Source organism: Chiroxiphia lanceolata, chromosome 12 (genome assembly GCF_009829145.1).
Source record: "Chiroxiphia lanceolata isolate bChiLan1 chromosome 12, bChiLan1.pri, whole genome shotgun sequence".
NCBI classification, from domain to species: Eukaryota; Metazoa; Chordata; class Aves; order Passeriformes; family Pipridae; genus Chiroxiphia; species Chiroxiphia lanceolata.
In genome coordinates this window covers 13,135,290-13,158,601 of record NC_045648.1, presented here as the reverse complement: position 1 = coordinate 13,158,601, position 23,312 = coordinate 13,135,290, and the positions used below count along the sequence as shown (strand labels likewise).

At 35.9% G+C, this 23,312-nt stretch overlaps 1 protein-coding gene across 1 annotated transcript; it reads right to left on the bottom strand.

Annotated features, from left to right (window-relative positions):
* Positions 1-615: 615 nt before the first annotated feature.
* Positions 616-13,073, bottom strand: LOC116792951 (protein unc-13 homolog A-like). Its single transcript, XM_032700457.1, has 7 exons — positions 12,967-13,073; positions 11,629-11,658; positions 8,739-8,838; positions 6,776-6,893; positions 4,930-5,053; positions 1,249-1,384; positions 616-682 (listed from the first exon to the last, which is right to left on the bottom strand). The coding sequence occupies exons 1-7, from the start codon at positions 12,986-12,988 to the stop codon at positions 616-618; spliced, it is 597 nt and encodes a 198-aa protein (XP_032556348.1). The 5' UTR covers positions 12,989-13,073.
* Between the last annotated feature and the right edge of the window lie 10,239 nt (positions 13,074-23,312).

Below are 23,312 nucleotides of genomic sequence, written 5' to 3'. Positions count from 1 at the left end.
CACCTTTTTTGAGTGTCAGCTGCTCACAGTATCTTTCCTGCACTACTATAGATAAAGGACACCATAATGAAATGTAATACAGTCTGTGACAGCTGACATGAAAGCCAAAATGAACAGTAGAGACAGAAAACTTTTTTTCTCCCCAGTTTGCCTTTGCAAGAGAAGGGAAGTGATTATACCAAGGCATAGAAGGCTCTCTCTGCTCGGAGACCACTGCTGAGAGATGTTCTCAGAGGCTGACTGGACTCCCTCCTGAGCATTCAACTCCACTCAGCAGAAGGTGATGGAATCAAAGTAATACAATTTTGCCACCTTGCCCCTTCCTCTCTTTATGTATTATCATTTTCCACACTCAGGGAAGCAGAAAGACAGCAATTATCTTTTCCTTATTTTCTTTTTTTCCCCACAGCATTTGTGTTTGCTCAAAGTAAAAAGACAGAAAATATTAATTCTCTTCTGGAAAACTTGTAGAAGTGAAGATAGCCTGTCTAGGTAAATATATTAGCTTCAAAAATGGAATCAAATGTCTTTCCTGATTTCCAGATGCAATCAGTTACAATATCTAAATCATGTTAGGACTTGCTACCCTTCTTTTCTTAAGTTTTCAGAAAGTCACTATTGAATAGGTGAACTCTGTGTAGACACATGCCCAAGGGTGAGAACAGGACAGATATACATGTATCTGCCATAAAAGAATATAGCAAAGCTAATTATTACCTGCATTGCCTTTAAAACATTATCCTTTAAAACATCACCTTAAATGAACACCAATCAATCAATCCCCTTGCACTTCTGAAACCATGTGTATATACACAGCAATCCGCTGCAGAACAGTCTAGAATGGTATTTACCCCTTTTGCATCATTAATAGTTTATATTCTTGTCTTGTACTAATTAGCCAAATATAAGTTTGGTTGCCTTTTCTTTAATGCCTACATTTTTTGTAGGTTATAATCTGCTTTATTTACCACCAAAGATTTATTGAGAAGGCACATGTTTGCAAAGTGGTTTCACAGGAGACAGTATCCTTCATGGTTTTTCTTTCATTAGAAGGTGAAGATTTATCATGCTCTGTCCCACCATAATAAGGAAATATATCCCTTATGGGTTTATAAGTTTATGAAACTTTTTAAGTTTGTAAGTCACATTCTTGCTTAAAATGACTGTAAAGTATCACTCTGGCATTCAGACATTTTAAAAAAATCAACAAACATTATCATACACGTCTGATGTGACAAGGCAAAATACCTTGGTTTGCTCTCTTGTGTGCTGAGACCACTTTCCATGGGTGACCAAATACCAGATGTATCTTGATGTGAAGGTCTTGTACTTTGGAGGGGTGGCCCTCTGTGCCAGGCTGTGCAATCTAAGTCTTTGTGGGTATCTGTAGAGAAGGAAAAAGCTGTTAGAAATCTTTCAGCCCATTTTACTTCTCAAAAGAGGAAGTACACATTAAATTAATTAACTTAATTCGTTAAATTTACGGTAATAGGGAATTAATGAAGTCAATTACAAACATTATAATGATTAAATCACTTATGACGAGAACAGCAGAAATAGAGTTCCAAGATGATCATTTTGCTCTATAAATCATCCTTTTAGCTGTAGTGAGAGGAAGGGGTTCATGATCTGACCTTGATTGTGGGGGCATTTTCTTCCACAATGATGAGAAAAATTTGGGTGCTCGTGTCTTTTCTCCTTTTTTTTCTTCTTTTCTCTTTTAAAGTTTTGTTACGTATTAGGAACTATGTTTTGATTTATTTCCTCTCACACTGTTTACTAACACGAGGTTAGCTGCCAAAAATTTGTGTCATATATTTTCCTCAAAGTGAGTGCAACACTGTTGTGAAACAAGGAGAAGATAGAGATAATACTTTGGAAAACAAGAGGATCTTTTGGTTTTCCTTCTGCATAAGTTAATCACAACTTTTAGGTTATACGTAAGGTTATGTAAGTATGTAAATATATGTTTAGGTTGTAAGTATATACATATGTAATATATACTTGTAATATGTGAATTACTATACTAACTAAAGTGGTCTGTACTTAGAATTCTATACTTTGGCACATGAGTTTTCCCAATCACTTCACTGTGATTTTTCAGGACCTTGGTTTATGCTGATCAAAATGGTATCAGAACAATTAATGTTGTCATTTGCTAATCCTTTATTATTGTTACCTCATTTGCTAATTAACATATATGAAAAATGTGACAATGAGCTGAATTTCAGCCAAGCCTTAGAGGTGAATACCTGCATGGTATATTCCAAAATTATTCATGAGGTAAAAATTCTGTTGACTTTCAGCAGGCTACTTGTCAAAATGAGATCTTAGTTCCCAAGGCACATAAATGATTTTCAGAATTATAGCTATTGCAAATTACATTTCACTTCACTAAAGTTCTCTTTAATTTCTTATACTCTTTATGTAAGGTATAATTGAATGTTAAGGAGCATGCCATACATCTCTAATGCTGAATTTTAGAAAAAAATAAGATATATCCTGTAAATTTTCTTCTGTTTCTTACAAGAAAGACCTAATAAAATTGAAGTAAAATGATTGTATTTTATAAAAAACCCTGACTATCTTTAAAAAACCTTGAGTTTTAGACACATTAAAAATGTTTGCAATCCAGCTCTAGTATTTATCTAAATAGGATTTTATTACTGTGACTTTGCTTGCAGAATTTTAAATATATTAGATCCTCATTCTACTTAGCAGCCTTTTAATGGAGCTTAGTATAAATGGCAATGGTGAAATGACAATTTTGTTGCTACCACATCAAGTGATACTGCTAGAAAGAAGCACTCATGGTGAGCTGATGATGTGAAAACATTTCCCTGTTACACACAAGTGCTTCAAGTCCAAATGAAGTCATATTGTTAAAGCAGCAGTATCTGGCATTCTCAAATAGACAGGTCTCAGGAACTGTCAGAAGTAACTGAAGCCTTCTACCTTCCCAATGTAACTTTGTCATCATAAAGAGGCTGTACTGACTCCAACAGTCAAGGACAGACCCTCAGCTGCTCCAGTTGAGCTGAGAGCCATTCAACAGAGTAAGCCATGGAAATGTAATGTCCAGGTAAAACTCCAGGTAGAGGGGAAACGTGGCTTTCTCAATAATGGAGGCATAATGCTTTAGGGTTCCTTCCTCTATGCAGAAAACTACAGTGTAAGAGTGACCTCTACAGGATTTCCAGTGCTCCGAGACTGCAGTCCCAGGGACTGTCTTTAGAACACTTTCAAATGTATTTATTTGAAAACAGAAGACAAACTGCAACATACAAACCAACACTCCCTCCAAGTATCAGCCTGAAATTGGTAACAATCTGAATTTACAGCTTGTAAACACACAATTAGAGTTCCTGTAACAGATTTACAGTAGGTTTCTAGATATGAAAACTATGTAAGGACTTACTTAAAATATTCAGCTGATTCAAAGGAGGTTCCAAGAATCATTGGGTTTCATCTGGAAGGGCCTTAAAGATCCTCTAGTCTCAATCTCACTTCCATGGACAGGAAAAACTACCACAGGTTGTCCAAAGTCCCATCCAACCTTGCTTTGAATACTTCCAGGCATCTACAACTTCTCTGGATGACCTGTGCTATAAAAGTACCCTTTGTACCATTTTTTCCTCCTTTTTTAATGGGCATTCCACTGTTAGTGGACAAACTGTTGTCCTTCTCTGTCATCTTCTTTATAAACTGCCTCTTCTTTGTTCTATTAATCTATTTTTATGCTTAAAGACTCAGTCCATTTGTCTTCTGTACACTTTCCATCATACTTAAATGAAATAAAATTATGACATAAGCAAAAGATGGAGGCACATGAGAATAGCATGAATTTTTACTCAGACAACTGAAAATTGTGGCTGCTGGGGAAAATAAACCAAGCAAACCAAGCAAACAAAAAATAGAGTGTGGCTAGGGCTTAGGTTATCTTTTAAAATGCTTTATTGGCTAGGAAGTAGTAAAGAAGGAGTAATTTTTTGTTAAAAAAAAAAACTGGGCCCTGTTGTAACTCATAAGAATCCACAACAGCCCACAGTCACTCTGTGAAAAGATATGCATTCTACCTCACCTATTAACAGCAGTGTAGTCATGCAAACTACACCCAGAAACATCAGAAATAACTACTCAAATCAGCATGAGCTGTATTACCAACTTCAGTCTCAGGCAATGCATTTCAAAAAGAACCTTAGCCAGCTAGTAAACCTTCTAGTCCTCCTTTCAAGAGATAAATAATGTTTCTCATTCTCTCTTCTTCACTTTTTAAAAATTTATTCTTTTGTAAATTTTAATATTAGTCTACATTAGACTACATTAAAGAGTAAAATGTTAAGCTAACTTATGTTTGAGAACTTATTTGGCATAGACTACCATACAGATGGATTGATAATCTTAATAAAGTCTATCTCTTTGTACTGTATCTGGAAATAATGTGTGGTGATACATAATTTGATGTTCGTTCGGTTTCCATTTCTACTTTCATATACATATATATAGTTTACATCATCATGTGCACTATTCATAAAGGCAGACAACATCTGCTAGTAAGGTAAAAAATGCTGTGAAAGCCCTGGATTTTACTACAATTTACATCATGCAAACAGCTGATGTGCTACAGAGCTGTAACACACAGGCTCTGTATTGAGCCTTAAGGAGATATTTCCTTATGTGGAAGACACATCCACGTGTGGATGAACATTACCCAGTGAAACTCGTCATCCAGCTTCTTGTGGAAGTGGCTCTCAGTGATTCCATTACTTACCAGTACCAATTCCTGGTATCAATTGTGCAAATGCCCCAGTGATGAAAAAGCATTTAGGATTCTACAGAAAAATTGCTATTTGGCATTGTATTTCAGAAATTTAGAGTGAAATATAGAATGGCTGGAATGCTGGAGAGAGATCTTAATCTGTAACTCACCAAATGGTAAAGCAAAATAGACATCCAGTAAGATCTCGTGTGAAGTTGGTGTTTTTGTGCCTTGAATCTCACTTCCATTTTTTATTACTTCAGAATGCAAGGTCCACCAGGAACCCGGGCCTTCCTAGGAAAAAGAAGTTATGAAAATTACCTGGGCAGGATTTATTGGATTACCCACTTTTTACTGGATGAGGTTTCCCCTGAGTCAATAGGAGTTTCTTTGTAACAACAATATGCTTAGATATCCATTCTTCCAACTTTTGTTTTTGTGAGTGTTACTTAGGACTTCATCAAGTTTTCTCACAGTCATTGAATTCAAAATAATATAACATTTGCTCTAAAATAGAGATGAATACACATTAAGGTTGTCAGATGATTAAGACACAAGAAATATGACTGTTGAAAATCACACTTATCAACTCAGATTTTCCAGTTTCCCTTTGAACTGGTGCCAAACAAGTACATTGTAGAAAGACTGAAACAATCCGTATAAACTAATAACAAAGCCAAAAAAACTTGTTTCTGAAGTAATGCTCCCTTATAGTTTATTTCTGAGCTATAATGCCCAGAACAGAGCTGTGGGGTTAAGACAAGCAGCATAACTAGGAAACTTCCGCAGTGGATTAATTATAAATGAAGGTTTAGAGGATCTGAAGAAATTAAGAAAAAGTCCCTTATCTTTCATCTGTGTTTGTTTAAAGTTTCAATATTTACTAGTAAGCCACAATCTCTATGTCAGCAAGTTGTAACTCAACAACAGCCAGGGCAGCAGAGCAGAACCACTTGCCTGGGGGCTGGAAATGGCACTTGGCAGCTGTGATACAGAGCAACTTCTAATTTAAGCAGGAACTACTTTCTTCCTCTGCTTCCATTTTCTGAGTAGAATCATTGAAATGTCAGTTCAATGCATATATGAATATTTATTACTTCCTGTAAAGAAATTGCTATAGGGTCTGATGAGAGATACTGTAGGAAGTGGTCTTCTGATTTTCTCTCCTTTCCCTCATCTTCAGTCGCCTTTTTTATGTTTTAGAAAAATTAAAGAAGGCAAAAAATTTTTCAAAGATTAAATTAATCTTCTGTCATTCAGAGCTACTTTAAAAACAGACTCCATGGACTATGTGTAGCAGAGCATATTCATGGACGGGAGAATTGTGGAATATTAGAATGAGGTAACTCTTATGTTTTCTGAATTCAGAAAATTTTGCAGCACAGGCAGTTTGCTTCTGTATTTCCACAGCCCCAGAAACCTTTTTTCCTTATTTGATATCCTACTGAGGGCAAGTATGCTCACTCTGGTGGCCAGCTGACTATGCTGGATACATAACTCTTGATATTGACCCAGTTTCTCCACTCAGCCTTCTCTATGCACTCTGTAACTTCTTCTATAGTTCCACAGGGCAAATTTCAGTTTTCCTCTCTGAGACAGTGGCCAATTCCCTTGACAGAGAGAACAACAGTATTTTGCCCACTTTAGTAGAGATTTACCCAAAGTCACACAATGAAGAGCCAGGCCTGGAGAGTTAATCTAAAACTCTTTCACTTTAATCATATAAACCAGACCACCCCTGCCTCCCTAACAGTTCATGAGAGCAGATGAACTAACTCACTGCCTGTGGAATACCTGGCTCAGTATCCGAGCCATTTCTCCAGGATATTTGGATAAAGCATTTCAGTTGTCACTTTAAGAGTCACATGTACATTATGCCTCACCATTGCAGACTGGAGCAAAGGAGATAGAATATACACTGATCATAAATGTCATTACAGTATTTGGGGAGATTAAGAATGAGAAATTTGTTGGATTTTACTCAGTGTTCTATAATTCCACAGAAAGTCAACTTACATCTGTTGCATATTCCACAGTTGCAAGGGGAATCCATAAAACTCCCAAAATGCTATCCCAGAGCAAGCCTTTCTTCCACAGCTCTACAAGGAAGCCCTTTCCATCAGCACAGATTTCACTAAAAAGAATGAATACAGAAACCGTTAAACTGAATCTGAAAACGCAGTTTCAACCGCTCAGTAATCTATAATAATAAGTTAGTGACTTACAGGAGATATAGAGGTGGGTTTTTTCCTATATAGTCACAAAATAGTAGGCAGTGGCGTCTCTGCTGTGACTGATTGCACATAATCTTCATTTGACTGAATTAATTTTTGTTAAAATAATCTTCAAGTTACTGTGTGGTGAACCACAGAGAATTACTGTGTACTTAAAGTTATCAGGAAAAGAACAAATGAAATCTGAGAAGGGCAAGGGCTGCCACCTCTGAGACAACTTTTTGACTCATCACATCGCTCTCAAAAATCATTATGTTGGCTGCATCAATGTCTACTTTTTTGCTGTATTCATGCAGTTGAATAGATACATTGAATTTTTGTTTTGCTCAGCTTCTCTCTTTATAAATATGTTATGGAAGACAGACTGTAAATTTTTAGACCCCAACATTAAAATTGTTGCACCGACAACAATGAAAGTACAGACTGAAAGGTTAAAAAATATGCAATTTTTAAAATGCAAGCTGGTAATATCTGTGTGTAACAGAACATAGTTTTTACTGTGAGAGATGGAGTGACAGCCCTTAAGAAAATGAACTACAGTATGACTCACCAAAGTCTACTTAAATGTATTTGTAAATGCCTACTTTTAATCCCTTTTAAAAGCCTGCTGTGCTGTATAGATGAGCAGGCAGTAGATGGAGCTACAGCAACCTTGTAACATGCTAGAAAAGTGCTTTAGTATTCTTTGGCAAGATTTACATTGCCAACTAAGAAAATAATCCCAATACATTGCTCATTTTCAATGATATCATGCGACACTCGTTTACATATAATATGATAAGAAGAAAACCTTTTAAACAACAGCAAAGCAAATGTATTAACTAATATTTTGACACATTCTTCAGGTAACCAGAAAATACGAAAAAGTTATTCAAAACAACTCATGTGTCTGACAAAACATTAAAATACTTGGATTAGAAAATACCCAAAATTGTAAAAATGACATTTTTTCATAAGAAGAACTACAGCAAATTAAATGTTGAATTCTGCAAAAATATTTCAACCAGCTCTAGACCTCAGCAATTAAATTTATGTTCCCACAACAGGAATATGGTGACAAAGAAAGATTTGTGCAGGGAAAAAGAAGGGACCAAAAATGGTGGAGATTAATGTGCTAAATCAGGATCTAATTAGATTATATTTATTGGGTTTAACTGCTTTGGAATTGACAGTTGGAAGCAGATTTCCTCAGAATGTCAGGCAGTATATAAATGCTTGGACCTCCTGACCAGTGAGGTGTGTAGAAGGCTCTAGAGAAAAGAGGACAATAACAACAGAGTAACAAGATGGAGAGCTGAGTGAAGCAGACAAAGATCTGCAGACAGAAGTGAGAAAGAACAGGGGTCAGTAACAGAGAAACTACCTAAATTAGCAGCTGAGGAGATAAATTAATGCATAAAATATGAGTCACACCAAAAGGAAATTGAGTGAACAAAAATCAAGTTGCTTGAGGATCAATTTGAGTTCTCTTTATTCTCATTCCTGTATTCCTACAACATTATATGAAATTAAATTTGGAGACAAATTCTTCCCCTTGTTGGTCCTGGCCTTGATCTGCAATGTACCTTGCAAAATTAACTTTAGTTCTGTTCCCCAGGGCTAGTCTGCACCTTTTCTCTGAGCTGGATACTTTTCCCTTGCTTCTGTGGTCTGTACATGGCCTTGCATGTACTAAACTATTCTAAAATATACAAATACAACAAAGATACAACAAAATCAATTGGTAACAATTCCCTGTTACTTACAACATGAAGTCTTGTTCCCAGCAAGGGTCACTTCCTCGTCTGTCGATTGTAGTGCTTTTCAAATTTTGGACTTTTAAAACAACATAAGTTTTGGATGCATCTGAAAAAGAAATAACCAGCACATTAAACCTCACTTTAGTTCTTTCCAGAAGCTAGAAATTTAACCCCAAGGCAGTAAGGGTTTAATTATCAATCTCCCTGACAGCTCCTGCATGAAACCAGCATGCAACTCCTTTTCTGAAAATTAGGACTTCCTTTGCCTTTCCATTGCTATGATAATAGTGATGATTGGCTGATGGGTTTTTATGTCCAATTAAGGCAAGGCCACAGACTTGTAATATGTAATTCAGCCTTGGTGCATGAATCTAGTTCTGTTATACATGCAGCAGCAAAATGGGTTTCAGATGCAGCCCCAAATGAACTCATATATTTTTGTAAATGCCTTTGTAAAAGAACAGTATGAGTATTCATAAATTGGATCCAATCAGCAAAAAGAATAAAATTTTAAAAATTTCAAAAGGCTTGAAAATATCACTGCCAGAAAAAAGCAAAAGAACTGAGGGAAAGCTCTATCCTGTAGGGCCTCATACAGGAATCTAAGGTGGTAAAAGGTGTATTATATCATCTCAATGAGTGTGGCTTTTTAGCTTGCATGCAGGTAACACATCCTTCACTACCTTCCAGCATCCTAGATAAGGATAAACATTGACAGAGGACTGAAAAAAAAACATTTTTTTTTAATAGAACTACTGCCAAAATATATATACAAGAGGTAGCTAAGAACAGAATTTTTGAGCTGTGTGTTTTACCACAGGTCAATCAAACAGTCTGAATTACAGGGAAGGTGTCAATGTCTACAATAGATTACTGAATAGGTTGTATCAAATTACATTGCAGTTAACAAAAAGTGTGAAGGAGAAGAGTTAGCTGTGTACATCCTGTGTGTAGATCTTATTGATTAGAACTGATTATAATGTTTGTCCAAAGGACAAAAGATATCATGTAACAGGAACTATTCTGTTCAATAAACACATTCAACAGTGGCCAATGTTTTCTATTTATTTTCTATAATTCAGTTCACCAGTCCTCTCAAACAGGACTTTGTTTTTTAGCTGCAACTCAAGGTTTGAGAAATTTTCAACAGAATTCTAAATGACTTGGCTGAAAAATAGCAACCCACAGTCTTTAACTTCAGCCATTTAGAGCACCCCTGTAAATTAAAACTACAATAACCAACCTCCCTCATAATTAAAACATATGTCCTTTAAATGAAGCCATAAATGACAAGATAGAAACTTAAAGATGCATTTTAGTGTTAGTCTGTTTCATTATACTATTATCTTTATATTCAACTATAATTTCATGGACCAGACGAGACGACCAAACTTAATCACCTTGTATCTTTCCCCACCTCCTTTTCTATCACAAAAAATAAAAATATTTTGGACTGCTTGCATTATTGTCTTGCCTGAAACCCTGCCATTTGTTTTTTAAAATAGCTATTTTTCCAGTAGTTCCTTGTCTTCTTTGGCTCTTCTCTGGATCTAAATATTACCCTTCAGTGCTTTACGACTAATTCACCTTCTTTAGATGTCATGAGTTGTGTCAAGTAAGAAAAAGACACTCTACCTCGTAAATAACTGGGAGTATATAACCTCCTTGAGGAATAACACTGCCCAGGGTGAATATTATTAAAATACCCTGGCAGCAGAAAGGAGCTGTCAATTTTGCAGTTTTGTTTCCATGAAGCCATTATCGTGACTCCCAAACCTTTCAGCTGTCAAAAAACAGAGGCATGTAGTGCAATTTTTTGTCAAACAGCAGGTTATCCACTTGCTCAAACCTTCAGCTTCCAACCCAGAGCACAGCACAGCAGCTTCACAGCAGTTTACACAAAGGAGTAAATAAACTACAGGATAATCACAGAATTTTGAGAAACATGAGGGTATTTCAAGGCTGCTCTTGGTCACCACCTGCATAATGGTTCTGCCCAAGAAAACATGACCAATTATCAGAGAATACACCATTCAAATTTTATTGCTATTATTTATGGTGTTAACAAGTCTTCAACAGCACTCAAAAGAAACTTGAAACTGCATCTTTTTTATCAAATTATTCTGTTTGATAGTCATATTCTGTACATTATCACCTCTTTTGAGCATCAACAAAATATGAGATTTGCTGAACCCTGCAGAACATTTCTCTGACTGCATTAGGGTTTCAATGAAAAAGAGAAGATTCTTCAGTCCATACTTTGTACAAAGATTTCACAGCCTGCTGTTAGAAGTGTCAAGAACAAACAGCTTGATCTGTGCCCATTCAGGTTACCTTCCTTTAATTCAGATAACTTTAAACAACTTGCATTTGCTTAAATATATTAACCAGCAAATTTTGCTGCACTGATTGGATTGTATATCAGCTTCTCCTGAGAACTAGTAATCACAAAGGTCTTGAAGGCCTTAAATTTATAGTCCACCTCTGTGTGAGAAACCTCTGGCTGAGTTCAGACTTTCTTTTCCATCCTGGCTAAATCTTGGTCCTGGAAACAAACTTAGCGAGTTCTGGGCAGCTTAGTTTTGCTCATATTTATTGGCTGGGGCACACACCTGAGCTCTACAACTGTCCATCAGTATCTCTAACCTGTATTTCCTCTCTGGGAAAATTCAGACACAATCTCCAATTGCCTGAGGCCACAACCTTGTGAGGATAATTTGATCTCTAAAACATATATATAATCTTTAATTCTTTCCACATTTATTCATTTTTATTGAACTGTTGATCAAATATATTAAAATAGTCCCAAGCTTAGGTGATTCTTTAGTGTGACACAGACATGCATGCCTAAGAAAGAAAAATGTAAAGCAGAAATTGAAAGGGAAATTAAACTTACCAGTCATTTTATCCAGCCTTCCTTTTTTCACTGTATTAAAAAAAAAATATTATTTTCAGATAATACCTTAACAATGCTCGCCAATGGATTTTATGAAAAATAAAATCTAAAGGACTTATGTGGTATAAAAAACCTCAGTCAAAAATGAAAACAAGTAATCTTCAAAAAATATAAACATCATTGTGGGACAGTAATATGATTTCTTGGAATTCTTTGGGGAAGAGAACATGTGAAAACTCTTTGCACCTTACAAGAACTTAATAAATACATAGATACAACACAGAGGGCAGAATGAAGAGCAGGTGTCCAGGAAGGGCAGTGTGCTATTCATCACCTCTTAATACTAGTTCAAAATTCTTCCCAATAGACACAGAAGAGTCACAGACTGTATATAATCTAAAGTAGCTTCTATCATCTTACAAAGAATCCTTTATTACATTGTATTTATTCTGGCTGTTAGAAAGGATACACTTCAGTCAATACCTTACCAAATAAAAAGTGAACATTTCAAATTCTGATTTTGCTCAGCAATGTTAAGTTTCACACTAAGGTATCTCTTCCATTAATGAAAAATGCCCTGAAATTAATAGGATTGGGGTTCATATAATCATAATTATGAAGATCTAACCTGGTCATAATTTTTTATTTGACTCCTAAAGTTCATTAAATTTAGACTTTTAAACAATACAACTCAATATTCTATAAATTTTCCTGCCATATCAATGCATGTAAGACAGTTTGGTTTAATTTGAGTGAAACATCACAGTTGTCCTACAATAATTGAACAAACTCCAGTAATACACTAATGTATACATGATATATTTCACTGCTACACTTAGGACTGTAGTAATTGCCAATAAAACAAGAAGTCCACAACTTTACAATGCAAAGGTTTCCAAAAGCTTGCCACTGTTTTCCAATATCCTTTCCACTTGCTCAACCTCACCTACCTTCCTATTACTGATTTTTGCTTTCATCTCTCCCTAAACGTCCCTGAGAATGCTCTGGAATTGCACCACATTTGCAGACTGTTCGTCTGACAGCCTGAATGATTCCACCGTTGTCACACTAAAAGAGCTTTCACTTTCCACACAAATGGTGAGGGGCCAAAATATTGCTGAGCTACCAGCACTCTAAACACTGCAGCAGCTCAACTGCACTCCAAGAGTGCAGAATTTACACACTGCATTTACTTGACTTCCCTGGAAGGAAGTACTGCAAGAAATATTCTTATCAGCTTAAACAATGCACATCTCCAGTCTGTGAGGTAACTTTTTATAGCCACGTACTAAATATTGTCACATGGGTGAAGGAGCTTCTATGAGAAGAAAAACCTACCTTTCACAGAGAGAAGTTCCATTTCAGTAGAGAAACACTTTAAAGAACACTCATTGGAATTCAGCTTTTTCTTCACAAGAGGAAAAGAAATAGTTTGGCTTGAATTAAATTACTCTTCTGCTGCTGTTCCCTCCCTGCAAGTGTGTTTCACTTTTGCTGCTCGCTCCTCCCATGTTTCTCATGGAGCAAAGCCAATCAATTGATGGAGCAGTAAAATACTGACGACAAATTCCTTCTCCCTCTCTACACACAGAGATGGAAGAGGAAAAGAGAAATATTATAACTGTTTGCTTACCCTCATTTCCTCACCCTCATTTCCTCAACTTCTATCTGCTGTATGCAGCTGTCTCCAGTCTAAACAAATTTCTGAATGCTGTCTTTTCCAGAAATAAGAAACTCAGTGTAACTATTTTATGAAGGACATACTTTTGGAGCTCTTACACTTTGATTTTAATGCTTGCAAAGCATCTGAATTGGAATACAGAAAGTTCATGGGATTTTTATCTTTTAACACAGAGTCATATAGTCAGAACACATATTTTACAGTATTTGCTATAGCTAGGCATAAGTAGCCTTAATTTTCTAAAATAGTGTGAATAAATATTACACAAAAAGTTGGACTTTATTATACTGCATGAATTTCTAATTCTATTGCAGCAGTTCATAGGGTTGTAAATATTCTCATGAAATGTTAAAATATTTTACAACAATACTCAAAACACTGAAATATCATAAAAATAGTGGTGTTTATGACTAGTTGTTCAGATTAATACTGGGGTTTTTTGTTTGTTTTTAATTGTGGTTAACAGTATATATATTTCCACAGATACATAGTATTTTTATATAATTTTCTCCATTATATTATAATTGAATACTTAGGTCTTAAATCCAAGTAAGGAAGTGTCCTTGGAGTAGAGGGGAGTGCATATATCTGAGTTAAGGAGTGGCTGTCTGAAGCCCCAAGAAACTGGGTCTGGAGGAAGGCACACCTCAAAAGACAAATGAGAGCTGAGACTGGTTGGCCCGGCCAGGAGAAACCTTTGGGAGGTAGGATGGGTTTAATCAACGTTTATAAAAACCTGATGGAAGGCTGCAAACAAGACTGACTCTTGTGATTGTTGCCTATTAACAGGTGAACAGGCAATGGGAACAAAGTGAAACTCACAATTTCACCAGAACATGAGAAAAGTCTCTTCTTCCTGTGAGGATATTTTGACATTAAAATAGGTTGTCCAGAGAGGATGTGGACTCTTTTTGTCCTCGGAGATACCCAAAACCTGACTGAACAAAACCCTGGGCAACCTGCTCTTGCTGACCCTGTTTTAAGCAGGGATGTTGGACTAGATGGTGTTGAGAGTTTCCCTGTGATTCTGTGAAAGTTCACAAGGTCAAACTGTTAAGTGTGACATTGAAGAAAATGTAGTTCAGGACATCATGAAAATCTACAGTCACTATGCATAATATGTGTAGAGTTTTTTTCCCTCCATAGAAGTGTCATAAGAAGTACTTATGTTGTTTTAGGATCATGCTACTATGCCATAATCTGAAGTTGTCAGCATATTACATTTTGGTCTTGTGTTTTAGATTAATATATTTGCATCTCTCTGTTCTGAATTCTGTTCTGATCAAGTCTCTCACAGCAGTGTGAGACTTTTAGAGACAGGTTTCCAGATTATGAAAGCAGTGGAATTCCACTGTGGTTAACAAAGATAGTCTGGTGCACACTAGCTGAGAAATTATCCTAAACGGTGTACTTGGATCACATGAAAAAAAATATTTACTTGGAACAAAAATCTAATCACTGATTAGTAAATAGAGTTCACAGTAAGCCTTAGCATGAATCAAAGTTACACAGCTGCATCTCTGTGTCTCCCTGAAACTGTGCAAACTTGACTCTTCTTCCTTTCTTCCACTCCTTTCCTCAAATATCAGGGCCCTTCCCGTGGAATTTTCTCCTTGAATTCTTGGGTTGCAGCTGCAGCAGCAGCAGCCATTGTGGCTCATTTACTTTACTGTGATGCCATGGCTGTTTTTTACACAAGCTACTGGGAAAGATGTTGTGACTTTATGGTAAGAAATATGCAGAGAACACCTGAACATAGGCAGAAGGTCACTGTGGACTCAGAACAGTGCATGTACAAATGCTCTTTCATTTGGAAAAAGTATTTATTATATTTAACAAAGGAATAGTGAAAAGCACTGAGCTGGAACAAGCTGTCAAGATGGTGTTTGGCTAAAGGGCATAAGAGTAGAGGCTGCAGTACAACATGCACGTTTCACCAACTGATAGTTTCAGTACCTCAGTTAATTACCCTGTTACTCAGCCATGCCTTCCTCAATGTTTTCCCTTTTCCATATTACAATTCCCTATTAATGCCTGATATAACACTTCAGCCCTATATGTTGACTTCAGCTAAAAGGTCTCAGCATGCCAGATCTATATGCAGAACCGAGAATTTAGAAAGAAATCAAAAAAAAAAAAAAGAAGCAAAATTGTTTACATTGTATTTTTTACCTAAACTATTTCAAGACTGCCTATAGTGACTTCATTCTATTCAGTGTGTTATAACAATATGTATAACAGTGCTGTTATGTATAGATAGATCTGACATTGTTGAGTGATCAGCTTCTAAAAGAGCTATCTAATTATTTTCCAAGCCAAATTTTCAATTGATATGAGGATGATATGATCCTTTTCATTTGTGAGCATACTTTCTTTTTTAGTGAGAATCTGCCTTTTTTTTATTCGACTTCTTTTTTTTTATATGAATTCACATAGAATACATTAGCAGATTAAAGCCTGCCACCATCTTCCAGTTAATTCATCAAAAGCAAGGAGATTTCACTCTGATGATTTACCTACTTGGCAGCAAAACTACATATTGTTCTTTTCAGGAAGTTTCTTGTCTACAGGATACTCGTAATGCAATAACTAAGGTCATGTACTCATAGATTTTAATATAAAATGTTGCAAAAGGAAAACAAGGATCAGAGAACATTGGAATACTGATTGCAAAAGAATGTGGAAGACAACTTCTAACTTTCACAGGGAAAGGAAGACACAGCCTACTGCTGTTTTAATATATATCAATTATGAAAGAGAACATTAAAAAATAAACTTGGTGAGAAAAAAAATCCAAATTTCAATTGATATTAAAAATACAGAATATAGGAGCAGTTTCCTTGCATGCCCTACTTTTCTGTCTGAGACCATCATGAAGCCATCTTTTCTTGGCTATTTTTATGCTGACCCATGTGTATTTTTAAAGGGGTTTTGGCCTTGGAACACCAACATTTTAGCTATTTTTCTTCTGAAGTTCTTCTCTTGAGGAGAAAGAGAATTTGCTCCTTTGCAAATTATTACAGACAGTGAAATTTTCAGCTGAACATTCATCAGCATCTCCTCAACACTAGCACATGAAGATATATGCCAATCACCTCAGAAGACTAAGTGATAAAGTGTATTTTTGCATCCCCCTTGAAGTCAGTCGTTAGTTTAAAGTTAGAGCTAGTGGGAGAAGATTTTTGTCTATTATAAGGAAAACGTTACGCACAATTCAGGTAAAATTCAAAGATAAATAGTTATATTATCATTATGGTGAGCCTTATAACACACAAAGCTGAAATCCATGAACAGAAATTCAACCAGGACAGCAAGAAAAAAGAAAAAATCACTTTTCCTGGACAGTTCATTTCTGCCTTTCAGAAATACAGACTCTGCATCCCCCAGTGTATTCTATAATTTTCAGTAGAGTTTGTAAGTGATAAAAGACAGAAATAATGAACTCTGTAACAAAATATGCTATCAAGAGATACATCATCAGAGCGACAGGATAAGCAGAAAATCAATCAGCTGATTTCTGACCCTGAGAAACTATGAGCAATATTGCAGATAGGAACTACAAATTAGATCAGTTTTGTCCTTGTCTCCAAAAGATTGGAGCAACTATGGTTAGGGATAATAGGGGATGTGTTCTGGGCTTCACAGGAATCACCTTGATAAATGAGTTTGAAGCACTCCATTTACCCTTTTCCAACAGGACACAAACCAAGGGCCCTCCTTCAAAACGTTCTGTGTTATTAAGCACCAAGTACATAGATATAAATTTCATTGAAATATCTACTTGTTATTAATCTCCAAAACTGCAGTGAAGTCACAGCAATAAAATAATCCTGAAGTTTTAACACAAACAAAAATACAATAACTTGTCATAGATTCATATTCCACCTGTCATATTTGTGATAGTCACAGGAGATAGTAGGCTATTGGACTAAAAATAGACTTATCCCACAGGTTTGATCTTATTATATTATGGTATTTAAACTGCAAATAAGTGCCCCAAGTTTTAAAATTTTGAATAATTGAATACTTGGAGGTATTAAAAAAAACATAAAATTTTTTTTTTAATTTGATCCTAAATTCTAGAAAAAAATAGATTATTCAGTTCACACATGAAGAGTCTTTTTATACAGATTTTGCCTGTCATTTCACATCTGCCCTTCCTTGACTTCAATTTCATGAGGACTCAGAAAACTGTCACCTGTCTTTTGAGAATAGTGTTGGAATTAGCATTTGTACAATGCTTTTGGATCTTCCAATCAAGGATGCTGTGAAAAGAAAAATATTTTTACAGAATATTTAAACAGAAATTGAATACATACAAACATTGTACTACTGCACTAACTGGGAAGAGGATCACAGACTCTGATTATAGTCCTTAAGTTTGGGACCAGTTCTGCCTCCACTGCGACCTCTGTCTCCTCAGTGATGGAGTTTTTTGGACCAGAAAACATTGACCCTTTGTGCAGCAAGAGAGATTAGAAAATGTGACATTAAATCCTGCAAGGAAATATAAATCTCGTAAAAATGTGCATTTTCTCTTTTGGGGTCTATTTCAAGTTAACCAAGATTTTCTACAGGTTTTTATTTCCTTGTTAATATTGCTGCTCATTGGTATGATTTCTGTAAAATTGCTTCCTGCCACACAAAAATTACACCGTGCTCATTATAATTGAGAAGGAATAAGTTTCAAAAGAAACAAACAGCTTATCAGGGGCCAAATCAAACATTTGTACTCAGTAACTCACTGTTAGAAGTACCAATCTGTTCCCTATGAAAGGAAATATTTTCCAGTCGCTTGCATTGCTCTTCCACATGTTCTGCTGTAGCCTTGGCAACCCCCTTGACTGCTTTCATTTTACATTCAGAGACCTCTAGTGGCTCGTGTCTGATCTGCTCTGGAAAACAGCAATGATTTCTCATTTCCAAATGTACTTCAGGTGTTTCCAGATCTTAATCTCTTAAAACACAGCATGGTAAACATTTTACTTCACAAAAAAAAGAAAAAAATACTAAAATACACAACTGCATTTCATAGTGCACATGAAAAGTTTGAGACAACAACGAAAAGTTTGTCCCTTTTTTCATTATTTTCAAAATGAGTAAACATAGTTATTTTTTTTTAAAATACCATAGAACATGTACCTAAATTATTTTTCCTTAAGAAATTCAATTTTACTAATCTTGGGCACCAGATTTATTACTCTGGCCTCTGTATCTTGTCCTAACTATAAATCTCAATTATGTGTCATTTTTCATCGTTTCACGTATGTTGGTGCTCATACAATCCTCCCTCTGAACTTCTGATTTAACAGAGCACTTGAACCCAGGCAGCTCTCTCGGTGTCAGTTATACATGGGGAAAAAAAGAAAGGTGGTAGAACAAAGCTCCTGCCAATAAATCAGGCAAGGCTCGGTAATTCCTTCACCTCCACTCTTAAATGAGCCCAAAAGTTCCTGAGCAAACACTCCAACAGCTTCAGTTTGACCACTCTGCTATTTAGCAGAATTTTTTCTAACCCTGATAATCTTATGAGTCCACAATTAGTTACATATGCTGCAAATTTAATGTACCTTTTCTTAATGCTTTCAAAAATCCTCCATTCCTGGGACACTCAGTGATTGCACTTAACCTGCATGAGCTCTGCATCCATAATTTTGAGACTGTAATCCTCTTCTCAGTTCACTTTAAAATATTTGTAGTCAAGAAAAGCCATGAAACCATAGTAGAAATCAAACTGTATGAGACATCCTATTTCCTGTATCTCTGTTAAATGAATACATACAAAATACTTAAATTAATATTTCTAAAACCCCCCAGTAATAGCTCAGCATTTTCAGCTTTTTCTTTTCTTTTTTTTTTTTTTTTAAATTACTTTATACCCTAAAGCCACATTAAATACAAACCTATAAGAAACCCAAATATTTCTGCTTCTGTATAAAAACAGAATAGATAATTTCTTTCTCCTGGATTCTCATGTCCCAAAAGTATTAAGTGAGGAACTCTTAGAAACAAATATGTGTGGCCTTACAGGACCAAGAATACTTGAAATGTTGTGGTCGTGATCCTTATTATGAGACATTTAAATTGGGAAATTTGTTACAAAAACTCCCTCATGTTTTTCCCTCTTAAAAATGTAATTTATTATTCCACACTTTTCCTCAGAAAAATGCAAAGAATGAAAAATAAATCCATTTTACACATATAACCTTGCAAGGAAAAAACGTGAAGTGAGGAATCAAAGCAAGGAAAAAGCCCTTAAATATATACGAGAAGGACAAAACAAGGAGGTTACTTCTGCAAGCTCCAAATGCAGTTAAACCACAATTCAACAATAACAAACCACGTTTTTGCATTCCGAGCAGAATTAAGCTGTAAATAGGATTTTTCCTTCCTCCCTGTTTGCACTTTGCTCCCTCTGGTGTCTCAAAGAGTGAATGACATTCCTTGGTCATTACAATAAAGAAGCAAAACCATACTGATTACTCATGTTTTAAAATTATTAATATTGTGAAGCTACCCCTTTGTTGGACGTAGTGACTACAAATTTATTATTTTCTGGGAAAAAAGCCAAGCAATAAACTACATTTTGTAAAGCCAGTAAGAAAGTTATTAAGAGAGTTCTGTATCACCAAGCACTGCCTGGTTTTAATTCCACAATGTAACAAATACAGACTTATCTCACCCTTTTATCTCACAGCAATTTGTGAAATTACATTTATTCTCATAAAGGTTTGTTGATTTAATCAACAGTATTCTTAAGTCTCCAGAAGTCCAGCCAGTGGTGAACATACTCATAGCTTATCTTTGCAAAACAATAGCTCCAGTGTGATGAAATGTTACATTTTTTCATCAATATTTCATCACATTATACATAGGATAATATAATAAATTCTCAGTACTTGACAACTATCCCCTAATGCAATCTAAGCTAGTGCTGTTTCATATTTCAGTAGGTAACATCTGTCAACAATGTTGTTAACCACTAATTGCTCTTATTCATCTCAGAAACATGCCTTGATTGCTAATTGAGGCCAGATAAATATTTTAGTTTATTGAAATTGCTTTGCTGCCCATTGAGATAAAGAGGAAAAAATTTCAAAAGAAGCTGAAGGGAAGAAAACTAGAGAAATTAATTATTGGATGATGATAATCCCGACAGAGACTGAAATTATTATATGGCCTGAATGGTTAATAAAATAGTGGCCCAATATTGGTTTTAATGAGAAGTATGAATGTACAAGTTCAGGTTCATACAACCCCAGATCTCAAGAAACAGGTCCAGTTTTTCACATTCCTGAAGTTTTTTCAAAGTTTTTGAACTGCTTTTCATTAGTAGACGTCAAGAGTTTTCATAAGGGAAGTAAATATAATTTTTATGAAATTACAGATGAGAAAAGTAAACCACCAATGAGGATATTAGCTGCACAATGTCTCCAGGTAGTTGAATACTCAAGTCTGTAATGCAACATTGCCTTTCTGAATCTAGCACTAGTTCACCAAGCCAAGATAAATCCTCTTCAACAAAAGAATCTGAAAAATACTTTAAAACCCCTCATTTTACCCCTTCTGTTAAAAAGAATCATGTTGGGATAAAAGAATCATGTTGGGATAATGAGATGGCTAAACCAGGGATAGTGAGAAAGGGACATAGCGAGGGAGCATTTCACAGGAAAAGAGCAATAAACCAGACTTCTGTGAACCTGATCATCGTATCAACACTTTCAGAAATAACATGCAAAAGTTATAGTAATGATTTCAATTATTGTCTCACCCTCATACTCAGGGCAATTATGCCTAAAATCCTATATTTTGCTCTTGAAACAGGCCTTAAAATCTCACTTTCTGGTCTCTTAAAAGAAATTACAACAGAGTTCTGAAACACTGAATAATGTTATATTAAAAATCTTGTGATATCTATAAATCAGGTAATTTTTTCAGAGCCAAATCATTATTTTTAAAATAGCAGAATGTGTACAGAACAATTTTCAGCAAATTTTTTTATTTCCTGCCTGAAGGGGGCCTACAAAGAAGCTGGAGAGGGACTTTTGACAAGGGCATGTGATAACAGGATGAGGGGGAATGGTTTGTGGGCACATTTAGACTGCATATTAGAAATAAATTCTTTCCTGTGAGGGTGGTGAGGCACTGGCACAGGTTGCCCAGAGAAGCTGTGGATGCCCCATCCCTGGAAGTGTTCAAGGTCAGGGTTGAAAGGCAACCTGGTCTAGTGGAAGGTGCTCATGACAGGGAGGTTGGAACTAGATGATCTTTAAGGTCCCTTCCAACCCAAACCATTCAGTGATTCTATGAAATATGTTTATATGATATTAATGTGTATTACTTTTATGGAGTGATTTGTTCTACCAAGGCAACATGTATGGTGTTGAAAGACGAAAAAGAATCACAGTTTCACGACCCTGTCTGAGCAAAAGATGCAATTAAGGTCTTTGGTGTGACCTTCCCTTTGTGTCAAATTGTGCTAAAATGTATGTGACAGTTTTTCTTATGGAAACCTCCAGGTATTGATGATTAAGGAGAGGCTGTCAAAATAATTTATTTAGGTTCACAGGCAGAATTCACAACTCACATGAAGTGTCAAAAAGCACAAGCAATATCTAGTTTATCCATTAGGCTACTTGGTCTCATACAATTTCACTGTATCGATAAGCTTCTTTTGACTACAAAAACTTTAACTGAGGCTCCAATTATCACTACTGACTTTAAAGGGCCAGTGTTCCCCTTTTCTGAGAAAAGTAGTATTATGATTTTTAAAGTATGTTGACTTGTATCATCTCCTTTTGCTTTCAATATGATTATTACTAAAATCTCTATAAACAAGCCAAGAAAAGAGACACCTTTTTAAGTTTTCACCTAAGATACCATGTTTCACTGTTCTACACTGGGCCTAATGCAGTCTAATCAAACATCACCCTTTATATTGAACTTCCATTTTCAGGACTTGTCTACCTAAAAGAATTCATAAAGTGATGTGGTTTAAGAAGTCTGATCTTTAAAGTCTTTTATTTTATTGAAATCCAAACTACAAAACTGCTAAAACAACAAAAAAAGTTTGCAGGAATATGGTTCAGCATGTTACAAACTTTATAGGCTTTTGTTTTTATTTATTGTATTTGCTTACCTATAAAATGTAGCATGTTGATGCAGACTATGAAGCACATTTGACATTATTATTATTTATGTTGAGTCAGATGTCTTGGGCAAATAGTCTTAGTGTAAATGCAAATTCAATAATGCTAAAATAAAAACATTGCATACATTAGCTATCACATTTATTACATTAAAATCGGCATTTATTACATTAAAATAGGCACCAAATATATACTTAAATCTCTCCTTTCAACTCTCTGAGGATTTCAATGTAATTTTTGTAAAAAATTGAAAAGCATCAGGTAAACAAATTTAAGAAGACGTGATTTTAGAGGTTTTTTTAATATAATGATGTCTCATGATTTTATTTGCAGCCCTAGATGTGACTGTGACTAAGTATTTCAGCAGTTCAGATGAGCTCACGTGTATACTTTACAGCCAGTCCGGCTTGGCCCCCTCACAAGAATCCCTTGCAGACCTGAGCTTCTCTGTGACCGACCTAGGAACCAAGAAGAAGAAGACTACTGAACTGACATCACGCTTGACTTTCCTAATGTATTTATTCACTATGGTTTATATTTCAGACAGAAATGCCTGAACGTACAAAACTCACATCCTCGACGATACACAGCCCTCACACTATGAAGTGCCCGCCTCTGTGGGCACCACACCCGGCAGCTGCTGGTGCCCACACCTGTGGGAAATCACGCTGCCCCCGCCTCCCGAGAAATGCTCCTTTCACTGTACTTAAGGTAAGGGCAGACAGGTGAAAGTTCTCCTGCGCCTCATTACCCGGCGGGGGTGTCTTTAAGGAGCAGCTGAGCCCTCGGGGGTTTGTCCCACTGCTGGTGCGGAGCGGCCCCGCCGGGTCCTCAGCGCCGTGCCGGGCAGCCGG

Bases quoted from the DNA above. Each gene is read 5' to 3' on its own strand.
- LOC116792951 (XM_032700457.1), bottom strand. From the start codon at position 12,988: ATGGAACTTCTCTCTGTGAAAG. The intron at 8,839-11,628 runs GTAAGTTTAATT...TTTCTTTTTCAG, and splicing joins AAGGCTGGATAAAATGACTG to ATGCATCCAAAACTTATGTT. The intron at 1,385-4,929 runs GTGAGTTACAGA...CCTTCTCTACAG, and splicing joins CTATTTTGCTTTACCATTTG to ATACCCACAAAGACTTAGAT.